This window comes from Eucalyptus grandis, chromosome 11 (genome assembly GCF_016545825.1).
Source record: "Eucalyptus grandis isolate ANBG69807.140 chromosome 11, ASM1654582v1, whole genome shotgun sequence".
NCBI lineage: Eukaryota > Viridiplantae > Streptophyta > Magnoliopsida > Myrtales > Myrtaceae > Eucalyptus > Eucalyptus grandis.
The window spans coordinates 18,320,985-18,342,375 of NC_052622.1; the positions used below are offsets into that span (position 1 = coordinate 18,320,985).

Below are 21,391 nucleotides of genomic sequence, written 5' to 3' on the forward strand. Positions count from 1 at the left end.
CTGATTACCTAAGAATGCTTATTGCTAAAAATGCTGCATGGCTTATGGTGGTCATTGTTGGTCCCCAAGCTGTGGTCTGACGTGGCATTTTACCTTTTTGGCCTGATATTTTTCATCATGAGTTTATTTCCTTTTTTTTTTTTTTTTTTTTCACTTTTTGGTTTTGTCCTTTTATTTTTTGAGTTTGCATAGATTTACTAGGGAATTTCCTTATACGTTAATGTGGAAAAAAATTTCCAAAAAGAAGCATAATAGAAAAAAAAAAAAGGGTAACGAAAACATGTTCTATTTATCTAGACAAAATACTATTCTGTGTTACCTTCCAAGTTTTCTTGTTTGCCATCTTTTTATTTATTAATCCAATAGTGTAATGCAATAGTTTTAAAGAGAAATAACGTAAAATTAGCTCGATAAAAGGGATAAAATGAAAAAAGCAGTAAGTAAACTATATTCATTTTTCACTAAAAAGTACGCTCGGTGAAATTCCTTAATTGTACAATTGATTTATCTTTTCTCTATTTATCTTTTATCAGTGTTCCTGAATAAATGTGTTTTTAAGTTATTGAAAGAATGGCAAAATTAATCGTCGTTGAACCATGCAAGTACTTCCAACACCCTAGCTCACATTGAAAGATATGAAGGAAGAGAATGCAGCCTAGCCATTGACATCGATCCCTGGTGCCCAGACCGGCGGCCTGAGGTGAAGATCGCCGCGTGGTCGATACCGAAAACTAAAGACGCCTTCAAGAACATTGAGGCGGCGACATTGAAATCTAGAAACCTGAGAACAACAGCCACTCGAAGAAAAAGCTGTGGGTTTCGACACTGAAATTCTAGTCCGGCGAGTCTCAGAAGACGGGGCAGTTTTCGTGGACGACGCCCGGTGCGGTCGGACACTCGGACAGCGGACAGAAGGAGTCGAAGTCCCTGCCCCACCAGGCTGGCCCCAGTATTTCGGAAAACCCAAAGCACACAGTGACGAGCACCCCACAGAAGGCGAACCCAAGGTCCAACCCGTTAGACACGTCGTACACGTGCCGGGCCCACCACCCCTTTGCCACCCTCCGGGCCACCAGGTGGTACATGGCCGCCACCGCGAAGAACGTCCAGTAGTGCACCGGCTGAGCCGGGAGCACGGTTGCGGCCGACATGAAGATGACCGGGAAGTTGATGAGCCGGATCCATTTCTTCCCTGGGAAGGCCCTGGCCGCGAGCCACACCACCAGGGGTGCGGCCGCCCCCACCAGGAGGAAGTAGTAGACTCGCCCGTAGGCCCCTGGCGAGAAAATCCTGGCCGGCCCGATCCCGCCCCATACCATGGAGCTGGTCAAGGTGTTCTGGATCCCGGGGCATGTCCACATGCTCCCCTTAGGCAGCTTGTCTCGGTCGCAAATGTTCTCGACCGACGTAAGGGCCCACCAGGCAGTACCAAGCTTGACAGAGCTGGAGAGAAGCGAGCCGAAGATCTAGGAGGCACATAGAAAGTCGGACGTAAAGATGCATTGAGATGACTGTGTTGATTAGATTAGAAAAATGGAGGATGAACGTGATGAACTATACTGCAGTTGGTCAGATAAAATGCAGGAAATAGGATCAAGCAAAATTTGGAGTTGATAATCCTTTCACACCAGTTTCCTAATTCAGGATATGTCACTGTCTTGGGTTTCGAAATGGGCATCGAATACCTGAACAAGGAACATGGATTTCGGCGGGATCTTCACGTAATGCCCTAGCTTGAACTCGGCTAAAAACGTGATGGCGTGCATCTTAGTGCTTTGGGCATAGGCCGGGAAACTGATGCTGGTTAAAGGCCTCCCTGGGGATATATGGCCGATGAGCAACACGGCGACACCGCCTATTCCGAGGTACTGCGCCCAAGGGAAAAGATAAATGAGACAAATTAAGACCCTATTCTCGGCCGGTGATCCAAATTTGGATGGGGAAAACTGCGATGTAAAGGTCTGAAACCGGACTCAAATCTGAGGACTATAGTTTCGTTGTCGCTTACAGTGCCATTGGTAGCTTCAATCATGCCCAGGGGAAGAATGAAGATGGATGGTATAGCCAAGGAAAGTAGGAATGCCCAAGTGGGAAGTTGGAATTCTTGGCCAAAGAGCTGGCAATTGACAATGCCAAGAATAGCCATCGACACGATAATCGTGTAGAACCACCACCGAGGGACAGGATCGTACTTCTTCATGAGCTCGTTGTGAATGTCGCCGGACTTGCTCTCGTTTTTCATTGACTGCCTCAGCTGCTGCCAGGTCTCCCTGAAAATTTCCAAGATCGTACCGTAGTTAGTACAGATGAAGATGACTGGAGAGCGTTTCTAAGGTACTAGAGAAAGCGCCCAACCTTCCGTGGAACAGAAGAAAATAAGTCAATGCTCCAGTGAGTGCAGCGAATCCGAATCCCATTTGTATGACAAAGCCAATGCTCATGTACAACTTTGAGTACTCCCTGTACGCCTGCTCGTTAAGTTTTAACTCTTCTCCAAGCACCCGTGTAACATCATACTCGTTTCCCGAATAATCAAATGAACCTGAATTTAATATTGGGAACTTCTTCGCGTCAAACAAATTCATCTGATAGGCCACCGGAATGCACACGTACATTAAAGCCACGAATCCAACCAGTGTGTTCACGATTGTGAACCTAGGCAAGATCAAAGGGTTGCCCACCCAAGCTGTAGCCGAGTCCCAGTCAAGGGCAAGAGAACCAATCCCAAGACCATAGAATCCCGCGCCGAGTTGATGCACCGTGACTGAGTCTTTCCAGATCCAGCAGAGGAATGACAACACCAAGATAGTTTGCATGAAGTAGGCAGGAACGATGGAATAGGCAAAGACAGAGACAGCACAAATCATGAGAATTTGGAATCCGCTGAGCCGGCCTCTAGGTCTCGGTTCTTTGTCATGGAGCGCTCTGCAATACAGTCAGCAAGAACAAGATCAAAAAAGTTAGATGCATTGAGGTCTGTGGAAGGAATGTGCCGGGCAGAGATGAAGTACGTAGTTCGAAGTATAGAGCACACCTATAGAAAGATACTTTTGGTACGATATAGGGGTACCACATGTAAGGATTGTCCACAAGAATCCTTCTGAACACTCCAGCAAAACCATATCCTATCATCTGCAAATTGAAACGAGTAAGTTGCTTTCTGTAGCAAGTGTTTATAGTGTCCTAGCAACACAGATTTGATACTACAGGAGACAGGGCATGACTTTTTGCATAACCACTAGTTTGGTTAGCCTGTAAGTTAACATTCATGTTAAGTAAGTTCCACGCTCGCCAAAGTTGAGCTGATTTTGCCCCGAGATTCTCCAGAGTGAATGCCAACTATTAGTCTCTTTTGTAAAGCAAAGTGCAGGAAAATGAACTCACCTGAGATGTCATGATCAACAAAATGGAAGCCCAAACACTTATATTCTTGTGATACACCACCTTGACGGCCTCGATGGTCCCCATCATCTGAACCGATTCGAATCCTGTCGTGGAGAGGATGACCACCAGCACATGCTCCTTGATGTTGAATGGTCCTGGATTGAGAGAAAACTTCCAGTTTGTTCCCGGGATCCCCAGCATCTTGGCAGGAAGAGTGGAGGCCATGAGTCTCCCCAGCACAAGCAGTAAAATTTGGGCGCACGACTCACTGACCCACATCCCGCTCCTTCTGTACGTGGAAATCTGGTACATGAAAGACGTGATGGCGCACATGAGTGGCCCCAACACCCATGTCCTGATTGTCAGGACGGGGAGTGTTGAGTCGTCAGTGACTGGAACTGCGTTCCTCACCTCCTCAATTGGCGAGTCGCCGGGAATGTCGGCTGGAATAATCATGAATAGATGCTTCAGAATGCGGATCAAACAAGGTGGATGTAAAACGAATGAATTGCTAAGCAGAAGCTCATCTTAATAATGACCAGAAGCATAGGCTATGTAGCATTTTAGCGGCAACCATTCCTATTCATTAGAACAATTACTGTGGTAGATGGTTGGTCAATTTTGTTTCTACTTTTCCGTGTCTTTCACGTCGTTTCCACTTATGCGTAAGACTTCTCTAGGCTGAAGGCTATCAAAATTTAGCCGGTCGCGTTCGCAATTTATCATAGAGTTCATGCACCGAAGTCTCCATTGGCACAAAGTTGCCATCTTTTGCATGAACATCTCAGTCTATTGCACTGAATCGTGAATAGCAGATAATGGAACTTATGAAGGGTTTAAACTGGCAAACATAAAACACAACCAAATTCAATTAATATGAGAGAGAGAGAGAGAGAGAGAGAGAGATTACTGGGTTTTGTTCCTGACTCCCTGAGGCCAAAGTCACCATCTTTGCATGGCCCCACGTCAATGTCACGGTTCAAGATGGGTTTCTCCTCTGTTTTGATGGGCATTTCTGAAACCAGAGAGACTTCCACTTCTCTTTTGTTGTATTTCACAACACCCTCTCTTTCTCTCTCTCTATCTGCCCTGTGCTATTGAAAGATGATTCTTGCACTATCACCCGGATGAATTCAGGTTGCAAAAGTTCTTGCAGGAGGCCACATATCAACCTCTTAAGTATCAGGCAACAAAGAGATCAAACAATTAACCCAATCCTTCGTGTCCGAGATCAGATGGAAGCTGAAGAACCCATGAGCTGGTTTCACGCATGTTCACAACACCATTCCAAAACGGAAGTCAATCACAAAAGGAAAGGAGGTTAAGTCAGTTGAAAGAATTCCTGAGACCGTCGCAAACTGAAGGTTTAGAGAACTCCTTGGGTCCCCCGGTATCGTTTCAGTTTTCCTGTTGACCTGAAGGGGCTTCAAGTTTGTTTTTCATGGCAGCTTTCGCGCTGACTGACATTCTAGAACAGAGCTTGTTCTTTCGTCTGCAACAACTCGCGAACTTTGAACAAATGAAACTGACGAATTCGTTTTGTCCCCAGAAATAGAAAATCTATGAAAGCCTGTGAAAGTGCTGGTTAAGATTTGTTGAGGATAAAGGGAGGAGGGATTGATAAAGGAGGCAGAGGAAACGATTCGGAATCCGGAATTCATGCTTGGCGCTTCGGCGCGACAGATCGACATAATCATCCGAAAGATTGCAAGTTTGTGCTTTTCAATTCGGACTACTTTCGGTGCATGTTGTTTATAATGGCGAACACGACGGGCTGAGTTCGATGAATCTCTTGTTTCGCATATAATGATTTGTCCTAGGTTTCAGTCCTATGTTCAGTTTTGAAAAACATAATGGAAGACCCACAAAAGAAGAACCGAAAAATTGACCACCCAGCTGCCACCATAATAGTTCTGATGGCCAGGAAATTGAATGTTCGTTGCTAAAAATGCTGCATGGTCCATGCCTTTGGTCATATTATTAAGATGAGCTTCTGCTTAGCAATTCATTCCTTTTCGAGATAATACTTGAATTTTTATGATTTTACAAATGGAATGTCTAAATTCTTTTTATTTTTTTTTTTTTTTTATTCAATCAAGTATCTCAAGTTTTTAGATTTGCTACACTTAAACCCTCCTTGAAAAAAATTAACATGTCATGTGATTCTGCTAACATGACTCTCACTCCGCAAATGTGGCTTGCTTATTTGAAAAAGGTCTGTGCCATCTCCATTTAGGTGTTAGATGATAAGAAGAAAGGGAGAGTGTTGACTTGGACGATTTTAGCCGTATGATATGTATCCACTAACATGGTATTGTCTCAAAAGGCCAAATCAAACGTGGTGTGAAGGCCATTCGAGGATGCTAGATGTCGATGTTGTGTTTTCGGTTTGTGATTTTAATGGAGGCATTGAATTAGTGCACATTTGTAAAATGGAGATACTTGATTGAACAGAAAAAAAAAAAAAGGGTGCTTCATTGAAAGGAAAAAGGTTCGGGCACTTGTGACGTCATTATCTCTCATTTTTTTTAGTCAGCTAGGTGCATTCCTGAACTTTGACCTGGACAGAGAACCCCATAAACTCCCCTTGTCCAGAGGAGAAGGGGAGTTTTGAATTTCCTAACTCTTTGTTCCTATGTGGAAATGGTGACTACTAGAGCAAGCAACCAGTAATTATCCTTTTTTTTTCAATCTATTCGCACTCTTTGCGATTATCTCTAATGATTCTAGCCGACATTCCAAGTAACTTACCAATTGAGAAAGCGATGAACGCGATTTGGGTCACCGACTATCCAGCGATTCCTGTCTCATGATCCGAAACGCAGGTGTCGGGGCCGATCACGTGTGTCATTACCTCTTTCGTTAACCGAATTTCCACGGACAGAAAGAGGCAGACGGATGTAGGCTCGCAAGCCAGTGCGCCCGAGTTTTACTGCTCGTGTCGGGGGGCTTACGTTAGGCTAATGGCTAACCAGGCTCTTGCTCTTTCACTTTGCAGATGGTTGGATTTGTTTTTGCAGGACTGTAGGGAAAGATTCCCAGTTCCCCGCAAGTACATCATGTTCTTGCTGATCGTTTTATTCGGGCAGCTCCGCTCCACGAAAAAGAACCAAGAGCTAGAGGCCAGCTCGGCCGATTCCGACTTCTCGGCGTCTGCACCGTCTCGGTCCGATGCACTCGCACTTCACGCCAACCGTCACCCGCGATCTCGTTCCATCGCTGAATCTCAAAAGACTCGGTCGCTGGTGCATCGCCCCAGCGCAGTCACGACCTCGGACGTGCCCCAGGGGGAGCCCCGCGAGTGAACATAGAAAAGCCCTGGATGCAAAGGCTTAGGCCTCTTTAGCTGCAAGAATCTTTCCGTCCTCGTCAATTTGTGTCCATCTCCTGATTTCCAGGACCTCTCTCTGTCTCTCGAATTCGATCGATTGGCATGTAATACCACCATATTTGTACTTGTCGAGCGTGGCCATGGAGCTAGATCCAGCTACAGGAGAATCAGAAATGGAGAGCTTTTAGACTTTGATCGGAGACCTCGCCCGGGAAGTAATATGATGAGTAGTGGGATCCTGAACTAAGCCTTTTATAGCATCTATATAGTTTACGTCCTAAACCGAACAAGAGTGCTAAATTGATAGACATTTTAGAACAAAGACTGTTCATTCATAATGCAACAGCTCATGAACTTCGAGCAAATGAAACTGATGATTTTATCGTCCCAAAAAATAGAAAATAGAAAATGGCCCGAAAACAATACAGAAGATCACATAAAAAGACGGTTTGAATTTGAATTTGAATTCGAATATGACCACGACAGGTTAAGCTCGATGATTCCGCTCGAAGAAAAGTCTCTTAAGATTTGTCCTAGGTTTTTTAATCCCATGTGCAATTTGGAAAACAGTGTGGAAGACCTGGAAAGGAAGAAATGCAATTGACCACTCAGCTGCCATTATAAATTGTTCTGATTACCAAGAACGCTTGTTGCTAAAATTGCTGCATGGCCTATGCCTGGACCTGTGGTCACTGTTGAGATTAAGCTTTTGCTTAGCAATTCATTCTCTTTCGGGATAATGGCATTAAAAAGTGCCGCAGCTTTTGCCATTGCAATGAATGCATCCAGCTCATCCATCTCACTGGGTGCGTTTGGGAAGACTTTTGGGGAAAGTCCTTGAGAAAATGTAAAGATACTTGAGTCAAAGGAATTTTTGAAAATGCAAATTGTGTTTGGTAAATGGTGCTTGTGAAAGTCCATTGTGAAGTATATTTGAACAAAATAGTGTTTGGATAAGTTAATTTGCAAAATGCTTTGTTATTAAAAAAAATGGAAAAAATGAGAGTTGGCCGGCAAGGGTTTCAGGTTACCCGCCGTGAAGGGTAGGCGGTCCCGGCGAGGGGGAGGCGGCCAGATGAAGGGTAGGGTGTCCGCGGGGAGGCGGCGCGGCGAAGGCGGCGTCCGACTAGCATCATCGTGTGGAGGACACGGCTCGGCGAGGTCGCGGCGACCGAGATCTCGCGAGCCGGGTCGCGCGACCCTCGCCGAGCCGTCGTGCAACCCACCGCGCCGCGGAGGTCGCCGACGCTCGCGATTTGGTCTCCGCGACCCGGATCGCGCGACCGGATCGTGCACGATCTCGGGTTGCGGCGTCCTCCGCGCGGTGACCCTCGTCGGACTGGTCGTGGGACCTAGCCGGACCACCCGCCCTTCGCCGCACCGCCTTTGCCCTTCGCGGACCACACTGCCTTTCGCCGGCGCACGATCATGGCTGTCTTTGGCCGTGTTCTCTCGGTAGAGAGAAGGGAAGGATGAAGACGATGAAGTAGTAGTCGGGGTAAAAGCGGAAAACGAAAAATTAACAAGGATAATTTCGGAAGAAAAAACCTATTATTCTCAAAGCCAGCATGCCGAGAATGCCCAAGGCACCCCCCGCCTTTGGGCTTTCAGCCTTGGCAAGGCTTTTGCCTTTGGCAGCGCAAGTGAAAAAAATTTGCCAAACGCCCAATATTTGGCCCAAAGGCCTTTAGACCCTCGAGGATCCTTGGGAAAGCTGTTCCCAAACGGAGCCACTCTTTGCTTATCGTATTTGAGAAAGAAGAGGCCTGCTCCGCCCATTCCAAATCCCCTCATCATCCGCATTATCTCACTTCTTACTTCTTTCATTGTTCCTACTCGCTTCGTCCAAACTATTGGCACGATTCGAGAAAAAAAAAAAAAAAACTATTGGCACGATCCCATTCCTTTGGTGAATCTCGGAAAACATGATCATGAACATGCCCAGAGGGAGGGCAAGTGCATTTATTCTTGATTTCTAGAATATCCTCCCTCTGATTTGATCAATGTTAATTTAATATTACAATATTTCCTACCTGTCGATCTTGGTCACTTGGAATTAATGTTACAATGTCACGTAAATATCATGTGACAAGCACATTCGTATCCTTAGACAAGCTCTTTTTTGAATAATTCGATAGATCGCTCACGATCATTTTGACATAACTCGGAAGCATTGATTTATCTTCCGACAAGCGCATGGAATCTCCTTGACATTATGGAAACGAAGTAGAGTGGGAAAAAAATCGATCGAATTGCCCGATCAGGACAGATTTTGCGGAAAATTGCACCAGAGGTCCCTAAACTTTTCCAAATTATTCAAACACCTGTTTGTCTCCCTCTGGAAAAGAACCTTCCTTTACTTCCCCGTCCCTCTCAAGTCTCGCGATCCTCTCCGGCTTCGAGTTCTCGCCGACGAGGACACGCCCCCACCACCGCGGAAATCGTCGGCGCTGCCGGCGGCGGCGGCGAAAATCGCCCCTCCGCCGCCCCCCACGAAGACCCACTTGAACGACCGGTGATCGAGACGTCTCCCCTCTGGGTTTTTTGCCCTCTTACCGAGAGTCTCCAGATTCACAAGCGGCGGCGACGGGACGGGCGCCGGAGGACACGCGATCAGCCGCTCGCAGGTCTTCTTCCGGAGCCTTTTCTCGAAAATTCATTTCTTTTTCATTTCGAAATTACGGAAATTTGTTTCTTGAAACTCGATTGTGCATTTGAAATTAGTTAGTCGTGAGGTTGAATGCGCGAGAATTTTCCGGTTGCGTTTCGCGTTGTTGATTGCTGCTCCTTTTACTGGAAAGAAAGAAAGAAAAGAGAGAACGGGTCGCTGCAAAATCGTGTCCGAACCGAAGTTTTCAGGGCTCAAACTGAGTGATTTTCACTGAGGGTGATTGAACATCATCTTCGTCGTAACTGATAAGTCGTCTTCAAATCTTCGCCATTTCGGATTATCTCCTTTGGGGTGTTCAAGCTCGAATCTTATGGTCCTATAGGCTTAAAATTCGTTCCTTTCTTTTTTTTTTTTTTTTGGCTTTCTCTTCGATAGATTTAGGAAAGGATAGAGAAGGTGCTTGATGGTGAGGGTGGTGGAGAAGGAGAAATTTAAATGGGCGAGAGGATTCTGAGAAAATGAATGAGAATAAGAGCTCAAATTCGTCATGTTTGGGCTTTTTGTGTTTGTCAAGTCAGGTGCCAAAGGGGTCTCAATCTCGTGCATTCAGGTGTCAATGTTAGAAATTTTTTTGTTTTATTATCTGGCTGCGGTTTCTGTATGAACTTGTATGTGATGTGATGTCTTGTGATTGGTGTAGAATTTTCTTTTTCGACAATGTATGGGTTAAGCCGAAGGCTTTCGGTGCTTGGAAGAGGGTTCCACACGGTGCCGGCTGATGGCCCATCCGACACCTTGAGGAGGAAGATTGCTGAGCTGGAGAAGACGAAGAAGAGGAGGAATCCTAGGAAGAATCAAGTATTTGTTGAGGTTCCGGAGCCAAAAACATTTCTTGATACGGCAACTTGGCCGATGATCCTTGCCAGTGTTGGAATTGCACTCTTTGCGAAGCTGCTCATGATGGTAAAAGAAAAAAACACAATAGAGGACATTGCTTTTGCTTGTTAAATAGTTGCATGCTTATTAATTTTATCGTTGCATAAGCTTCTTTTCTATTTTCAATTTCACGCGGTAATTAAGCTCTGAGTTTCTACGACTGAAACCTGACTTGCGAATCTTTGACCTGATGGTCTCGTCATAAAAAGGATTGGTAGACAACCTTGTACCAAGATTGGGGAGCTTCAATCTGTTTTTTCTTTTGGGTCCTTTTACACCCTGCATCATCTAAATCTACAACTAAACTATCCCATGGTCACTTGGCACAACTAAACAACATAAAAGAAAATTTTTGGTGTTGTTAGCTCAATATTGCACTAAATGTCTTTAAAGTAGAAGCTTTTGATATTGTAGGAGGTAGTTGGGAATTGATTGTTCTATAAGTCATCTCATTCTACGCAAGCGAAAGTTTGTTCGTTTTTGTATCAAAACAAAACTATTATGGAACAATTTCCCCTACTAAACTATGAATGATCCAAATGAATAAGTGCAAGATGCTCCTTTCTTTGTCAACCAACTGTACTTGCCACTGACATACTGCAGTCTTGATAATAGACATAGCTCATTTCGTTTGGTGACTTTGTTTACCATCATCTGGCTAATATAGACCACATAGGATGTTTATAACATTGAGCATTATTTGGATGAATCACCTAACTGGGTGTCTATTGCCAACGCACAAAACAATTGTTACCAAATTATAACCTATGCCAATCTGAAGCTTTCTTCTATCCTATTGCTATTGTCAATGGATATTTGGTTTGATTTCTTTTTCTTTATGGGATGTATTTTGGCACCACCCAAGCAGAGGGTACCTCTCTGGTATTTCCAGAGGTAATCATGGCTGAATTTCTTACTCCTGCTAGATTGATGTGTTTTTGTGAATTTTACTGCAGTATGATGATTCGAGATCCCAGGAAATAATTGAGAGGAAAATAAACCATGCTCCTGCTGGTCAAGGCTCAGTTAGGATGCTCTCTCGTGAAGAGTGGGATGAAATACGAGAAGTGAGGCCCAGGACTCCATTTGAATCCAAGCTTGCTCGACCAAATGCTAGAATAAGAACTGGAGAACCCTTGCGCATGGTGAGATTAGAGCTATTGACCAGTTTGAATTTTCTAGTGTTGCTGAATGTTGATTGAAATCATGAAGACTTTAAATAGTGTTTGTGTGATTAATGAAGTTATCTGGACTGAGTCTGAGTCTATTCTAGCTACTAGGGGTTTTGCATATTACTAATATAGCATTTTCTCTGCTCAAATTGAATTGTCCAAGTTTAGTCTTGTCTCCATCAGATAGAGGGTATGGTGATGTTAACTTTTGCATCATAGATTTAGATAAAATTTTGAGCTGTCCAATTTTCCCTTTAATGTTAGCTGCATTATTGCTCAGAAGTCCAACACTTTGTGATGAGGTCATGTATCTTTGTTAGTTAGATATGATACAGGTGGTAACAGTGGGTATAGCAGTTTATTTCTTCATGGTATGGTCCTTGCATTTCCAGCTTCCTTATTGTGGATTCAGTGGCTTTTCAATGCTGGATCAGGATTGGACTAACCTTCAAATGAAGTTAACTAGAAGGGTCTGTCAAAGTTATTTGGAATGTCATTGTTACCAAAGTGTAAGGACTAACGAAATATTCTTGCTCGAAACAAGCTGCTTGAACTATGAATGAGATTATAGGTTTGGATTCAAGCATCTAGGTGATAATTCTGGTTCATTATTAGTGAAAGTAACGATACGACCCCTCTATGCAACTTTGGATTCTTGTGTAATCCTTGTAGATGCCAAATGTGTGACGATTATTGTGGTCGAACAGATCTTTAAACTGCGAGGAGGGACTATTCAGGTGAAGTAGATTCTCCATCATTAGTTAAGGGAACACTCCCAAATAACTGTTGCTTTTGTGGCTGCCCGGTTTGTATGCCTTTAGACTTATATAGCTAGTGCTCTGCATGTTGATATGTCTATTTAGCATTAAATCAAAGTGCTTAGATTGAGGTAAAGTTCTCTATTGTTTCACCTATTGCCTTAATGAGAGTAATTTTATAGATCACTTCTAACGTGCCTTAAGTGAGTATTGATCTTGGAAGTTTTGTGGATGTTCCTGCATAAGTAACCGTCTTTTAGCTTCAGTGATGTTTCTCTTATGAGTTCTATTATATAAGATCGCTTGCGACTTTTTTGTTAAGTTTATTATCAGTTGTTTCGCAGCTTCTCTGTTTGCTTTGGGATGACAGGAGATTATCATGCGCTTAGTTGGTGTTTCTGCACGTTGCATGCATGCTGCAATCTATTTTACCTTGGTTAATCCGTGTTCCTTGTTTTGTTATGTTTGCAGGAGGACTTGAAGGACTGGACAATTGATGTCATTGCTGATGCACTTGCCCGAGTCGAAGAAAGCGTTCACAACCCCAAGTGAGTCGTGACTTAGATTTAGTGCGTTCTAAGCATCCCCTTTCATTCATATATTGTTTCTCGCGGAAGTGGATCAACACCATGTCCTATGCTTAATACTATCGAAATCTGGGGGTTCTCGGCACTGGAAAAACGGGACTGGACTGGAGCACTGAACAGCACCAAAGGTTGCTGGGTACTAAAGGGTGACTGAAAAACCAGCCTGGATTTTTGTTTCACTTGGGTCACTTGTCAATCCATAAAGTTCATGCATAAGCTGAATAAAGCACATGGGGCATCGCCCCGCGTTGCTGGGAGGCTGTTCTTCGTCTCGAGCATGGTTCCGGGCGATGTTGCTTTTATGTATGCAGTCTCGGAAGTCTTAGAGAATTCGAATTTACGTCATGCATATTCTAGTTCTTGCTCTTCTATTAGTTCGTCCATAGTGGCTGAGAGGAAAATGTCCAAAGTTGCAAGTGGTTCTCTGAGCATCTCTTGCTAGCTTTCATGGATCATCCAGTGATTGGAAAAGCTTCATTCCAACTGTAATTTCATGTAGTTTGCTTTGGAGTAATCACTCACAGGAAGTTAGTCCAAAGTTAACTACGTGATTACTCGGGTTTGTTAGGGATTGACTTTAGACAGTTGTTAAACTTGGGTTTGGTAGGGAATGACTTCAGACAGTCGTTAAACGCGCTTTTCGAGGGAATATTCAACTCCCAAAACGATGGATTTGTGCCTGTCATGACGGAACATTGAAAATCGTGGTCGAATGACGTCTTTACTTGATACCTTGGAATTACTTTCTTCTCTCTATCTTAGGACTATTCAAATCCTTTTCCTTTTCTAATCACGCTGCCCAAATTTAACCGTCCTTTTGTAGATAAAGACACGGCTAATCCGATGATGACTAATCTGAAAATGACTAATTCATTCGATCTTTGGTGACGTCGGAAATCATGATGAAAATTAATAAAATGAAGGTAAAGAGCTTAAACTTGATTATTCGTGAAAAAGAAAAGGCAAAATTAAATTTTCCAGTTGCGCCAAAAAAAAGAAAAAAACGAAAAGAGAATTTTCCCGAACGGGATAAAAGCGAGCACATGGAAAATCGAACTCCCTCGAAAAATCAACCTTTTTCAGCATTCGTCAGATCTTGGGATCCCAGTCCAGCCACTGGCCGATCGTCCACTTGTAACTCAGCGCGTGATCGCTTCTTTCCACGTGCCCCAGCGCGATCGCTTTCTTTCCACATGGCCCACAGCCTCTCTTGCCATGCCACGTGGATAATATACTTTATGTCATTCCCTTGTGGGTCCAAAGTCAACAAAAAAAAGATTATCCGATATGTATTTTGTCAAATAAGATGCTTGGAGTCTAAAACACATTTTCATTATAATATCATACCTAATAATTTTTTTGTTAAAAAAAGTTGAATCTATTTTCTAATAGTGGGAAATAAAAATATTCACTTCTAACATGGGAAGACGAGACTTACGGATATCGATAAGTAAAAATAAGGAATGCAATCTCATTAGTTACCTTATTAAGGGATTATTAAGAATAGATTGAAACACCTGTTTATTACAATTGATCTGGTGAAGTAATAGAGGCCAAGGCTAAAATATATTTTCATTCTAACGTTGTACCCAATAATTTTTCACTACAAAGAGTTGAGTCACATTTTATTTTTATTTTCGTGGTTTCCTAATTACGAGCTTAAATAAAAAGGGAGAAAAGAAAATGTTTATTTGTAACGTATGACAAAACGGGAACACGTTCACGCGCGGTGCACAGAAGACGCGTGCTCTTCAAGGCGGGCATCTTCATCATGGCTTCTTCTTTGATCCTCTCTCTTTCTATTCACCATTCTTCTAGAGTGCACTCGAGCAACACGCGGGCGACCTTTCTCGGCGTTTTCTCTGTGGCTTCCCACGGGTAATCGATTCTCTCCTCCGCCGCCGCCGCCGCCGCCGTCGCCTCTTCCTCCTTGTCGGAGCTGTTGTCGCGATCGCCGCCTTATGGCGGTCGAGTGCCCGAGGTGCGGTGGAGCTCTACGCTTTTCGTTTTTCATTTCTGGCCTGTAGGCTGTAGCTGCGGTCCCGTCGCGTTTGTCGTTTATTCGTTTACGGAGATTCGCGATCGTTTGAGGATCGCGGTTCGTTCTCGCGTCGTCGGTAGAATCGAGTGAGCTCGGCTCTGCAGCTGTTCTGGTGCTGGTCGGTTTCGTTGTCGCGTGGCGCCCGAGTCGAGGCAGGTCGATCGCGCGGTCTGATCTTGAGCGGAGTTTGAGTAATTTTCTCGGGAGCGATCGTCGGGAATGTGATTCGAGTTAAAACTGTGGGGCGCCTCGAAACCGGCTTGCGTAGCCGAAAGGTGACTTTGGAAGTGACAGAACTTTTTGCTTTTGGCCTCTTTGGAGCGTCGACCGCAAGCTGTCTTTAGTTTCGCCGGTCGCGGCTTTGTTCTCTGCAGTTTGCTCGATCTCCGTCTCATTGTTTGAGCAGAGTTGCTCATGTGGATGGATGAAGTCTTGAGTTCTTGGTGATTGTCGGTGTTTGAGTAAATGATCGGACCAAACTGTTGTTAATCTCTTGTCCGAGCAAATAGGAACTGCGCTCTAGGTTATTCAGTTCGCTGTGCTTGTGGCTATTACTGTTGTTGCACAAATGAAGAGCTACAAACCTCTTTTTCAAATATTGTCTTTGGCTTCTTCCAAGATTGCTTTTCTAGTTTATGCGGAGTTGGGGCTGGTGACTTGCTTCTGATTTACTAGAATCCCCTAACTGGACATGTTCTTAAAAAGCACGAGTTTGTGTACTATCTCCTAGCTTTTGCTTGGGTACTTCCTTTTTGCTTCATGATTGTTATGAAATCCTACCCAGATATATGCATTTTGGATGTGTCTTTTTAATTTTTAGTGCAATTTCTGGATATGCAGTTTGTTGTGTAGCTCCACCAATCAGCACATGTGCATTCATTGGTATGTGGTGCTGTGTTATGTGCAACGCCTGGTGATTGCTCACTTGGCACTGTTTTTATCTTCATTTACCTATTCGTTTAGTTGTGAATGCAGTTGCATTCATTGAAAATCAAGTTCGGGCCCTTTGGGACTCAGTTTACTTTCTGTTGGTGTAAAAATCCGACTTTTTGACAGTAGTTCTTGACAGGTAACCTTGCTTTCGATTTGAGGAAATGAGATCAGTGAATCTGTAATTTCAAGTGGTTTGAATTGGGAGATCCAGAAGAACATTTGTTGTCCTCACCAGTGATGGAAAAACTAGATGCTGATTACTTGTCAGTTTGGAAAAGCTATGGACCACGTGGTGCTTTGGGTGCTTTTCTTGTTGCCATCGCTGTACCTATTCTTCTCTCTACTATGCTCTTGGGAAAGAAAAAAGTGAAACAAAGGGGAGTACCCGTAGTGGTTGGTGGGGAGGCTGGTTATGCCATACGCAATAGTAGATCGCCTGAATTGGTTGAAGTTCCTTGGAAGGGTGCAACCACCATGGCAGCTCTGTTTGAGCAATCTTGTAAGAAATATTCACGTCAAAGATTTCTTGGGACAAGGAAACTTATTAGCAAGGAGATTATCCCAGCTGACGATGGTAGGAAGTTCGAAAAATTACATTTGGGAGATTATGAATGGATCACTTATCGAGAGACTTTTGACCGTGCTTGCAACTTTGCATCTGGACTTGTTAGATTGGGTCATAATGTGGATACCCGTGCAGCCATATTTGCAGATACTCGAGCAGAATGGCTCATTGCCTTTCAGGCATGATTTTATACTTCCCTTTGTCAATTTCTCATTATGGATTTGTCATATGTGAAAGTAACGATTGTGAAATAACTTTTGTTTCCAGGGGTTCTTTCGACAGGATATTACCGTTGTCACCATCTATGCTTCTCTAGGTGAGGATGCGCTAGTTCATTCCCTCAACGAGGTAGGTGACTATTACTAAGGCGATTATCGAAATTTAGCTTGTCATGAATTTAGTATATTGACTGTTACAGGCATATCTATGCAACAGTTTCATTATTCTAAGGTCTCTGCTTTTGACAGACTCAAGTTTCAACCCTGGTCTGCGATTCCAAACAGTTGAAGAAGTTGGCTGCAATAGGTTCAAAATTGACGACAATTCAGAATGTCATTTATTTTGATGATGGTGAACCAGAGAATGATTCTAAATTATCTGGAAGCATGAGCAATTGGAATGTGAAATCATTTTCTGAGATTGAGAAACTTGGCAAAGAAAGGCCTTCCCCTCCTAACCTACCATCTAAAAATGGGATTGCTGTGATAATGTACACAAGCGGAAGTACTGGTCTGCCTAAGGTTTGTTCCTGTTTTCTGTTATTAAAGTTGTGATTTTGATATTGCATAATGTCCCAGTACTTTGAACATGTGATGATTGTAATCCTAAACATTTGCATAACCTGTTGGTCATAGCCAATGACAATGTAACTAAAAATGTTTTAATGATCTGCAAATCCTCTAGAATTTCTTTCTATTAGAAAGTTTGCAGATAGTTTTGTGAGGAATGTTTGGGTGGCCCAAATATAGAATTGCTTGCACTTGGTGGTGTAGGTAACTGGACACCTTATCTTTACTGGGCTGGGTGGAGCCAATATTGCAAAGCATTGTATCTTTCGCTGCAAGACACTTAATGCAAAGCACATTTCTTGGAACAGATTTCAGAACTAATGTGCCAGAGAGCTGTTCCTTGATCTCTCATTTCATTTGTGTGGTGTCCCTGATGTTTGTGCCTAAGTATGAGCACTAATTTCTTTTAGCTTTATGAAACAGGGTGTCATGATCACTCATGGCAACGTCGTGGCTACTGCTGCAGCAGTTACAACTGTGGTCCCAAAATTGGGCAGCGATGATGTTTATCTCGCGTACTTGCCCCTTGCCCATGTTTTTGAGTTGGCAGCTGAGGTATCTGAGTATCTGCAGTCTACTTGTCTCTGTTAAGGCTCAAGTATCATATTCTGACAACTATCGTTCTCTAGTCTGTGATGTTGGTTGCAGGTTGTGCCATCGGTTATGGGTCAACACTGACTATAACAGACACGTCTAGCAAAATTAAGAAGGGTACAAAGGGAGATGTTTCTGTTTTGCAGCCAACTCTCATGACTGCAGTTCCTGCCATCCTGGATCGTGTTCGAGATGGAGTTCTGAAAAAGGTGTTGAAATTTGCTGCCCTTGTCTTATGTTTTTGTCAATAGTTGAGCTTAGAGGTTCACGTTTGTTGTGCTCCAAGGGAGCTGTTGAGGCTATTGCAATCTTTTATTATTGCTCAAATGAACAAATGAAATAGAAAGAAGGCATTATTTTATCTTTTTTTCTCACAATTATTACAAAACCAGGTTGAAGAGAAAGGGGGTTTGGCTAAAAGTCTATTCAACACTGGATATAAGCGTCGACTGGCTGCTATAGAAGGAAGCTGGTTTGGAGCTTGGGGAGTGGAAAGCACGTTGTGGGATCTCATAGTTTTTAAGAAGATTCGCGCAGTACTAGGGGGTCATATCCGATTTATGCTTTGTGGTGGAGCTCCTTTGTCTGGTGATACCCAGCGGTTTATCAACATCTGCATGGGGTATGGTTCTCTCGTTCTGGGACATGTTTATATTCATTATTAATGCAGTTGCCGTTAATCTTGCTAGCAGTTCGGGGGTGGGGGTGGGGGCAGGGCATGTATCTCATAATGCTAATTTTTAAGCACAATATAGATGCTAGTTGCTCTTCTCTATGTATATATTGATACTCCCATGTTGTAAGGTCTCTATTTTTCTGTTACTTTGCTCAGGTGAAGCGGTTACATGTCGATTATTTGACAATCTATTGTTTTCTTGCATGCAATTCTTCTCATGCATGTCTTCATCCATCTATTACTTTGCCATATCAAGATTTCTCTTCATTTCAATCATGGGAGAAGCGAAGGACATGATAAAATGGGTGGAAAAATTCCTGCCCCCAAGTCAGTATGACATGAAAATCCTTCTCAGGATGTATTGGCAGTTAATCACAGTGCTTACATTTGGTAATGTCATTGCAAACAGATGTTCAATGATTGTTTTTCCAACAGACAAGAACGGGACGTTTACTTTTTCCTTCTGACTCTGATGAGTTCAATCTGAGACAAATTTAACTCACTCATGGGCCATAGCAAGTTTATGGCACCACATCTTGAGGTCATCTTAGATTATTTTGTTTTGTTTCAACTTTGTAGCACAGGATAATTGGATGATCTTATGCTTTTCATAACTTATTTTTGGTGTTTATTATAAATCCGTATTTATTTATTTATTAATGTCAGGGCTCCTATTGGTCAAGGTTATGGCTTGACAGAGACCTTTGCTGGGGCTGCATTTTCTGAGTGGGATGACGATAGTGTGGGCCGTGTTGGCCCACCGCTGCCGTGTAGCTATATCAAGGTATTCATGAATGAACTCTTGTTTTAGGAGCATGGTACTCTTTGGCTAAAGTCTAGAAGGCTAAAAGAACGTTGTTTGCAATTAGAAAAGCTCTGACCGTGGTCCCTTTTTATGGCCTACTTTCCACTGTGATTTGTGACCATTAAACATCATGTACTCTATGGTCACGTGGTACCCACATGTACTTTCTCATTGCGTTGGGATCTTACAGTTCGATTTGCATTGCAGCTTGTTTCTTGGGAAGAAGGTGGGTATAGAACATCAGACAAACCAATGCCTCGAGGAGAAATTGTTGTTGGTGGGACCAGCATCACTGCTGGTTACTTTAATAATGAACAAAAAACTAAGGAGGTGTATCGGGTACTTATCCATTACCTGCATTCCAAACATACAGTGAGATTTGATGAGGTCCACTGTGATCTCTTATGGCCCATCACATCTTTCAGGTTGACGAGAGGGGCATGCGTTGGTTCTATACTGGTGATATTGGACGGTTTCATCCGGATGGCTGCCTTGAAATTATTGACCGGAAGAAAGATATTGTTAAACTTCAGCATGGGGAGTATATATCTCTTGGAAAGGTGTGGAGCATTTTGAAGTGCTTCTTGCATAGCATAGATTTTTCCAGGCTAGACCATGATTTTCTCTGTTGGCATTAAGGTTGTCGTTTTACTTGATGCAGGTCGAAGCTGCATTGAGCTCAAGCCATTATGTAGAAAACATCATGGTATATGCAGATCCATTCAACAACTACTGTGTAGCCTTAATCGTTCCTGCAAGGCAGGCGCTGGAGAAATGGGCCAATGAAGCCGGTGTTAATTACAGTGATTATGTTGAGCTGTGCAACAAAACTGAGGCAGTGACTGAGATTAAGAAATCACTTTCCGAGGTCAGTTTTTTGGCATTATCTCCTATTGCATTTGGTAAAAGTGATCACCTTCTAACTATTAGTTTCCAAAAGTGGCAATAACTTATTTTCTCCTTTATAGTTGAGAGAGAACTTTCACGTTTTCATGGGGCTGAACAATTAATGTCACGCTTGCAGGTGGCAAAGCCAGCAAAGCTGGACAAGTTTGAAATTCCTGCAAAAATCAAATTATTGCCAGAACCATGGACACCAGAGTCGGGATTAGTCACTGCTGCGCTCAAGATAAAGAGAGAACAGCTGAAGGCCAAGTTCAAAGATGAGCTCCAAAAGCTGTACGAGTGAAATGTACGTCAGCTTAGATGCATGCTTGCTTGCCACATCATTCCGGCCACAGAGGTTTATATACTCCTAATTCCGTGGAACACTATTTTCTCTAGCGATGGTTTCTCTGCTCTGTCTGGTGCTAGCTAGTAGGATCCCATGTATCGACTGATGTTATATACAACGGAAGAAAATTAAGTGACTTATATCTGGATACACGGTGAGCGCCTAATTCCTTTTTGCCCCGTTTTTTTCGATTTGAAGTTCCAGACTTCGATCCCTTCCTTTTTGAAGAAGGGCGATACGAATCAATCACGTTGAACTTGCAATGAAGTACAGATGCCCAATGCTTGTGCTGATTCCAGTTCTTTCATCCTTAAATTTGTACAGAAAATTATGCGAAGAAACTCCCATTTTTCACAATGTTCTTATAATCACATTCGTGTCTTACGTGTTAAGCAACTTCCTTTTGCTACATTAATTTTCACAGATTTAGTGGATTGTAATTTTAATACAAGGAGTATAAATTACTTGAAGTGGTTGGTTCCCACTGAGGTATCCTACATTAATTTTATACTACTTTTCCTTTTGCACATCATGTAGAGCCATCAATTCATCCCGCTTCAAAGTTTTCATGAACAATCTCTCTTTTATGTCTTTAGTCATAACTTAGATCTTATAAATTACATCCCATATGCAGAGGGGAATACATAAATCATAAATGATTTGGAATATATATATATATATATATATTGTTAAAGATAATCTCTTATAAAAATAAATAAATAGAAAATATTTTCATTGTTCTAAATTGTTTTCAATGCTTAAAATATTTTTCATTGACTAATTATTTTAAATAATATATGAAATTATTTTTGCAAGTAATTATTTTTAAGAAAATATCTTTTAGATCATTTATTTTTCGCATATATTTTATCTTTAAATATTTTTGTGAATAATAAAAATATTTTTTTTTTTTTAATTTTTATAAATGATGTAAATGATCATTTTAAAAATATATTTTTCAAATCATTTATTTTTC

At 42.6% G+C, this 21,391-nt stretch overlaps 3 protein-coding genes across 3 annotated transcripts; 2 read left to right on the plus strand and 1 right to left on the minus strand.

Moving 5' to 3' along the window:
* Positions 1 to 848: 848 nt before the first annotated feature.
* On the minus strand, positions 849 to 3,840 carry LOC104427351 (oligopeptide transporter 5-like). The gene is made up of 6 exons (XM_010040454.2): positions 3,385 to 3,840; positions 3,035 to 3,132; positions 2,356 to 2,925; positions 2,009 to 2,270; positions 1,686 to 1,868; positions 849 to 1,466 (listed from the first exon to the last, which is right to left on the minus strand). Exons 1-6 carry the CDS (start codon positions 3,838 to 3,840, stop codon positions 849 to 851), a joined length of 2,187 nt encoding a protein of 728 aa, XP_010038756.2.
* A 5,119-nt stretch (positions 3,841 to 8,959) lies between these two features.
* On the plus strand, positions 8,960 to 13,508 carry LOC104425206. Its single transcript, XM_010037825.3, has 4 exons — positions 8,960 to 9,342; positions 10,027 to 10,289; positions 11,219 to 11,407; positions 12,664 to 13,508. Exons 2-4 carry the CDS (start codon positions 10,044 to 10,046, stop codon positions 12,742 to 12,744), a joined length of 516 nt encoding a protein of 171 aa, XP_010036127.2. The 5' UTR covers positions 8,960 to 9,342; positions 10,027 to 10,043; the 3' UTR covers positions 12,745 to 13,508.
* A 1,037-nt stretch (positions 13,509 to 14,545) lies between these two features.
* Positions 14,546 to 20,696, plus strand: LOC104425207 (long chain acyl-CoA synthetase 8). The gene is made up of 12 exons (XM_010037827.3): positions 14,546 to 14,760; positions 15,890 to 16,497; positions 16,586 to 16,666; positions 16,786 to 17,058; positions 17,530 to 17,661; positions 17,736 to 17,909; positions 18,093 to 18,322; positions 19,043 to 19,160; positions 19,389 to 19,520; positions 19,607 to 19,741; positions 19,843 to 20,049; positions 20,206 to 20,696. The coding sequence occupies exons 2-12, from the start codon at positions 15,991 to 15,993 to the stop codon at positions 20,368 to 20,370; spliced, it is 2,154 nt and encodes a 717-aa protein (XP_010036129.2). The 5' UTR covers positions 14,546 to 14,760; positions 15,890 to 15,990; the 3' UTR covers positions 20,371 to 20,696.
* The last annotated feature ends 695 nt before the right edge of the window (positions 20,697 to 21,391 follow it).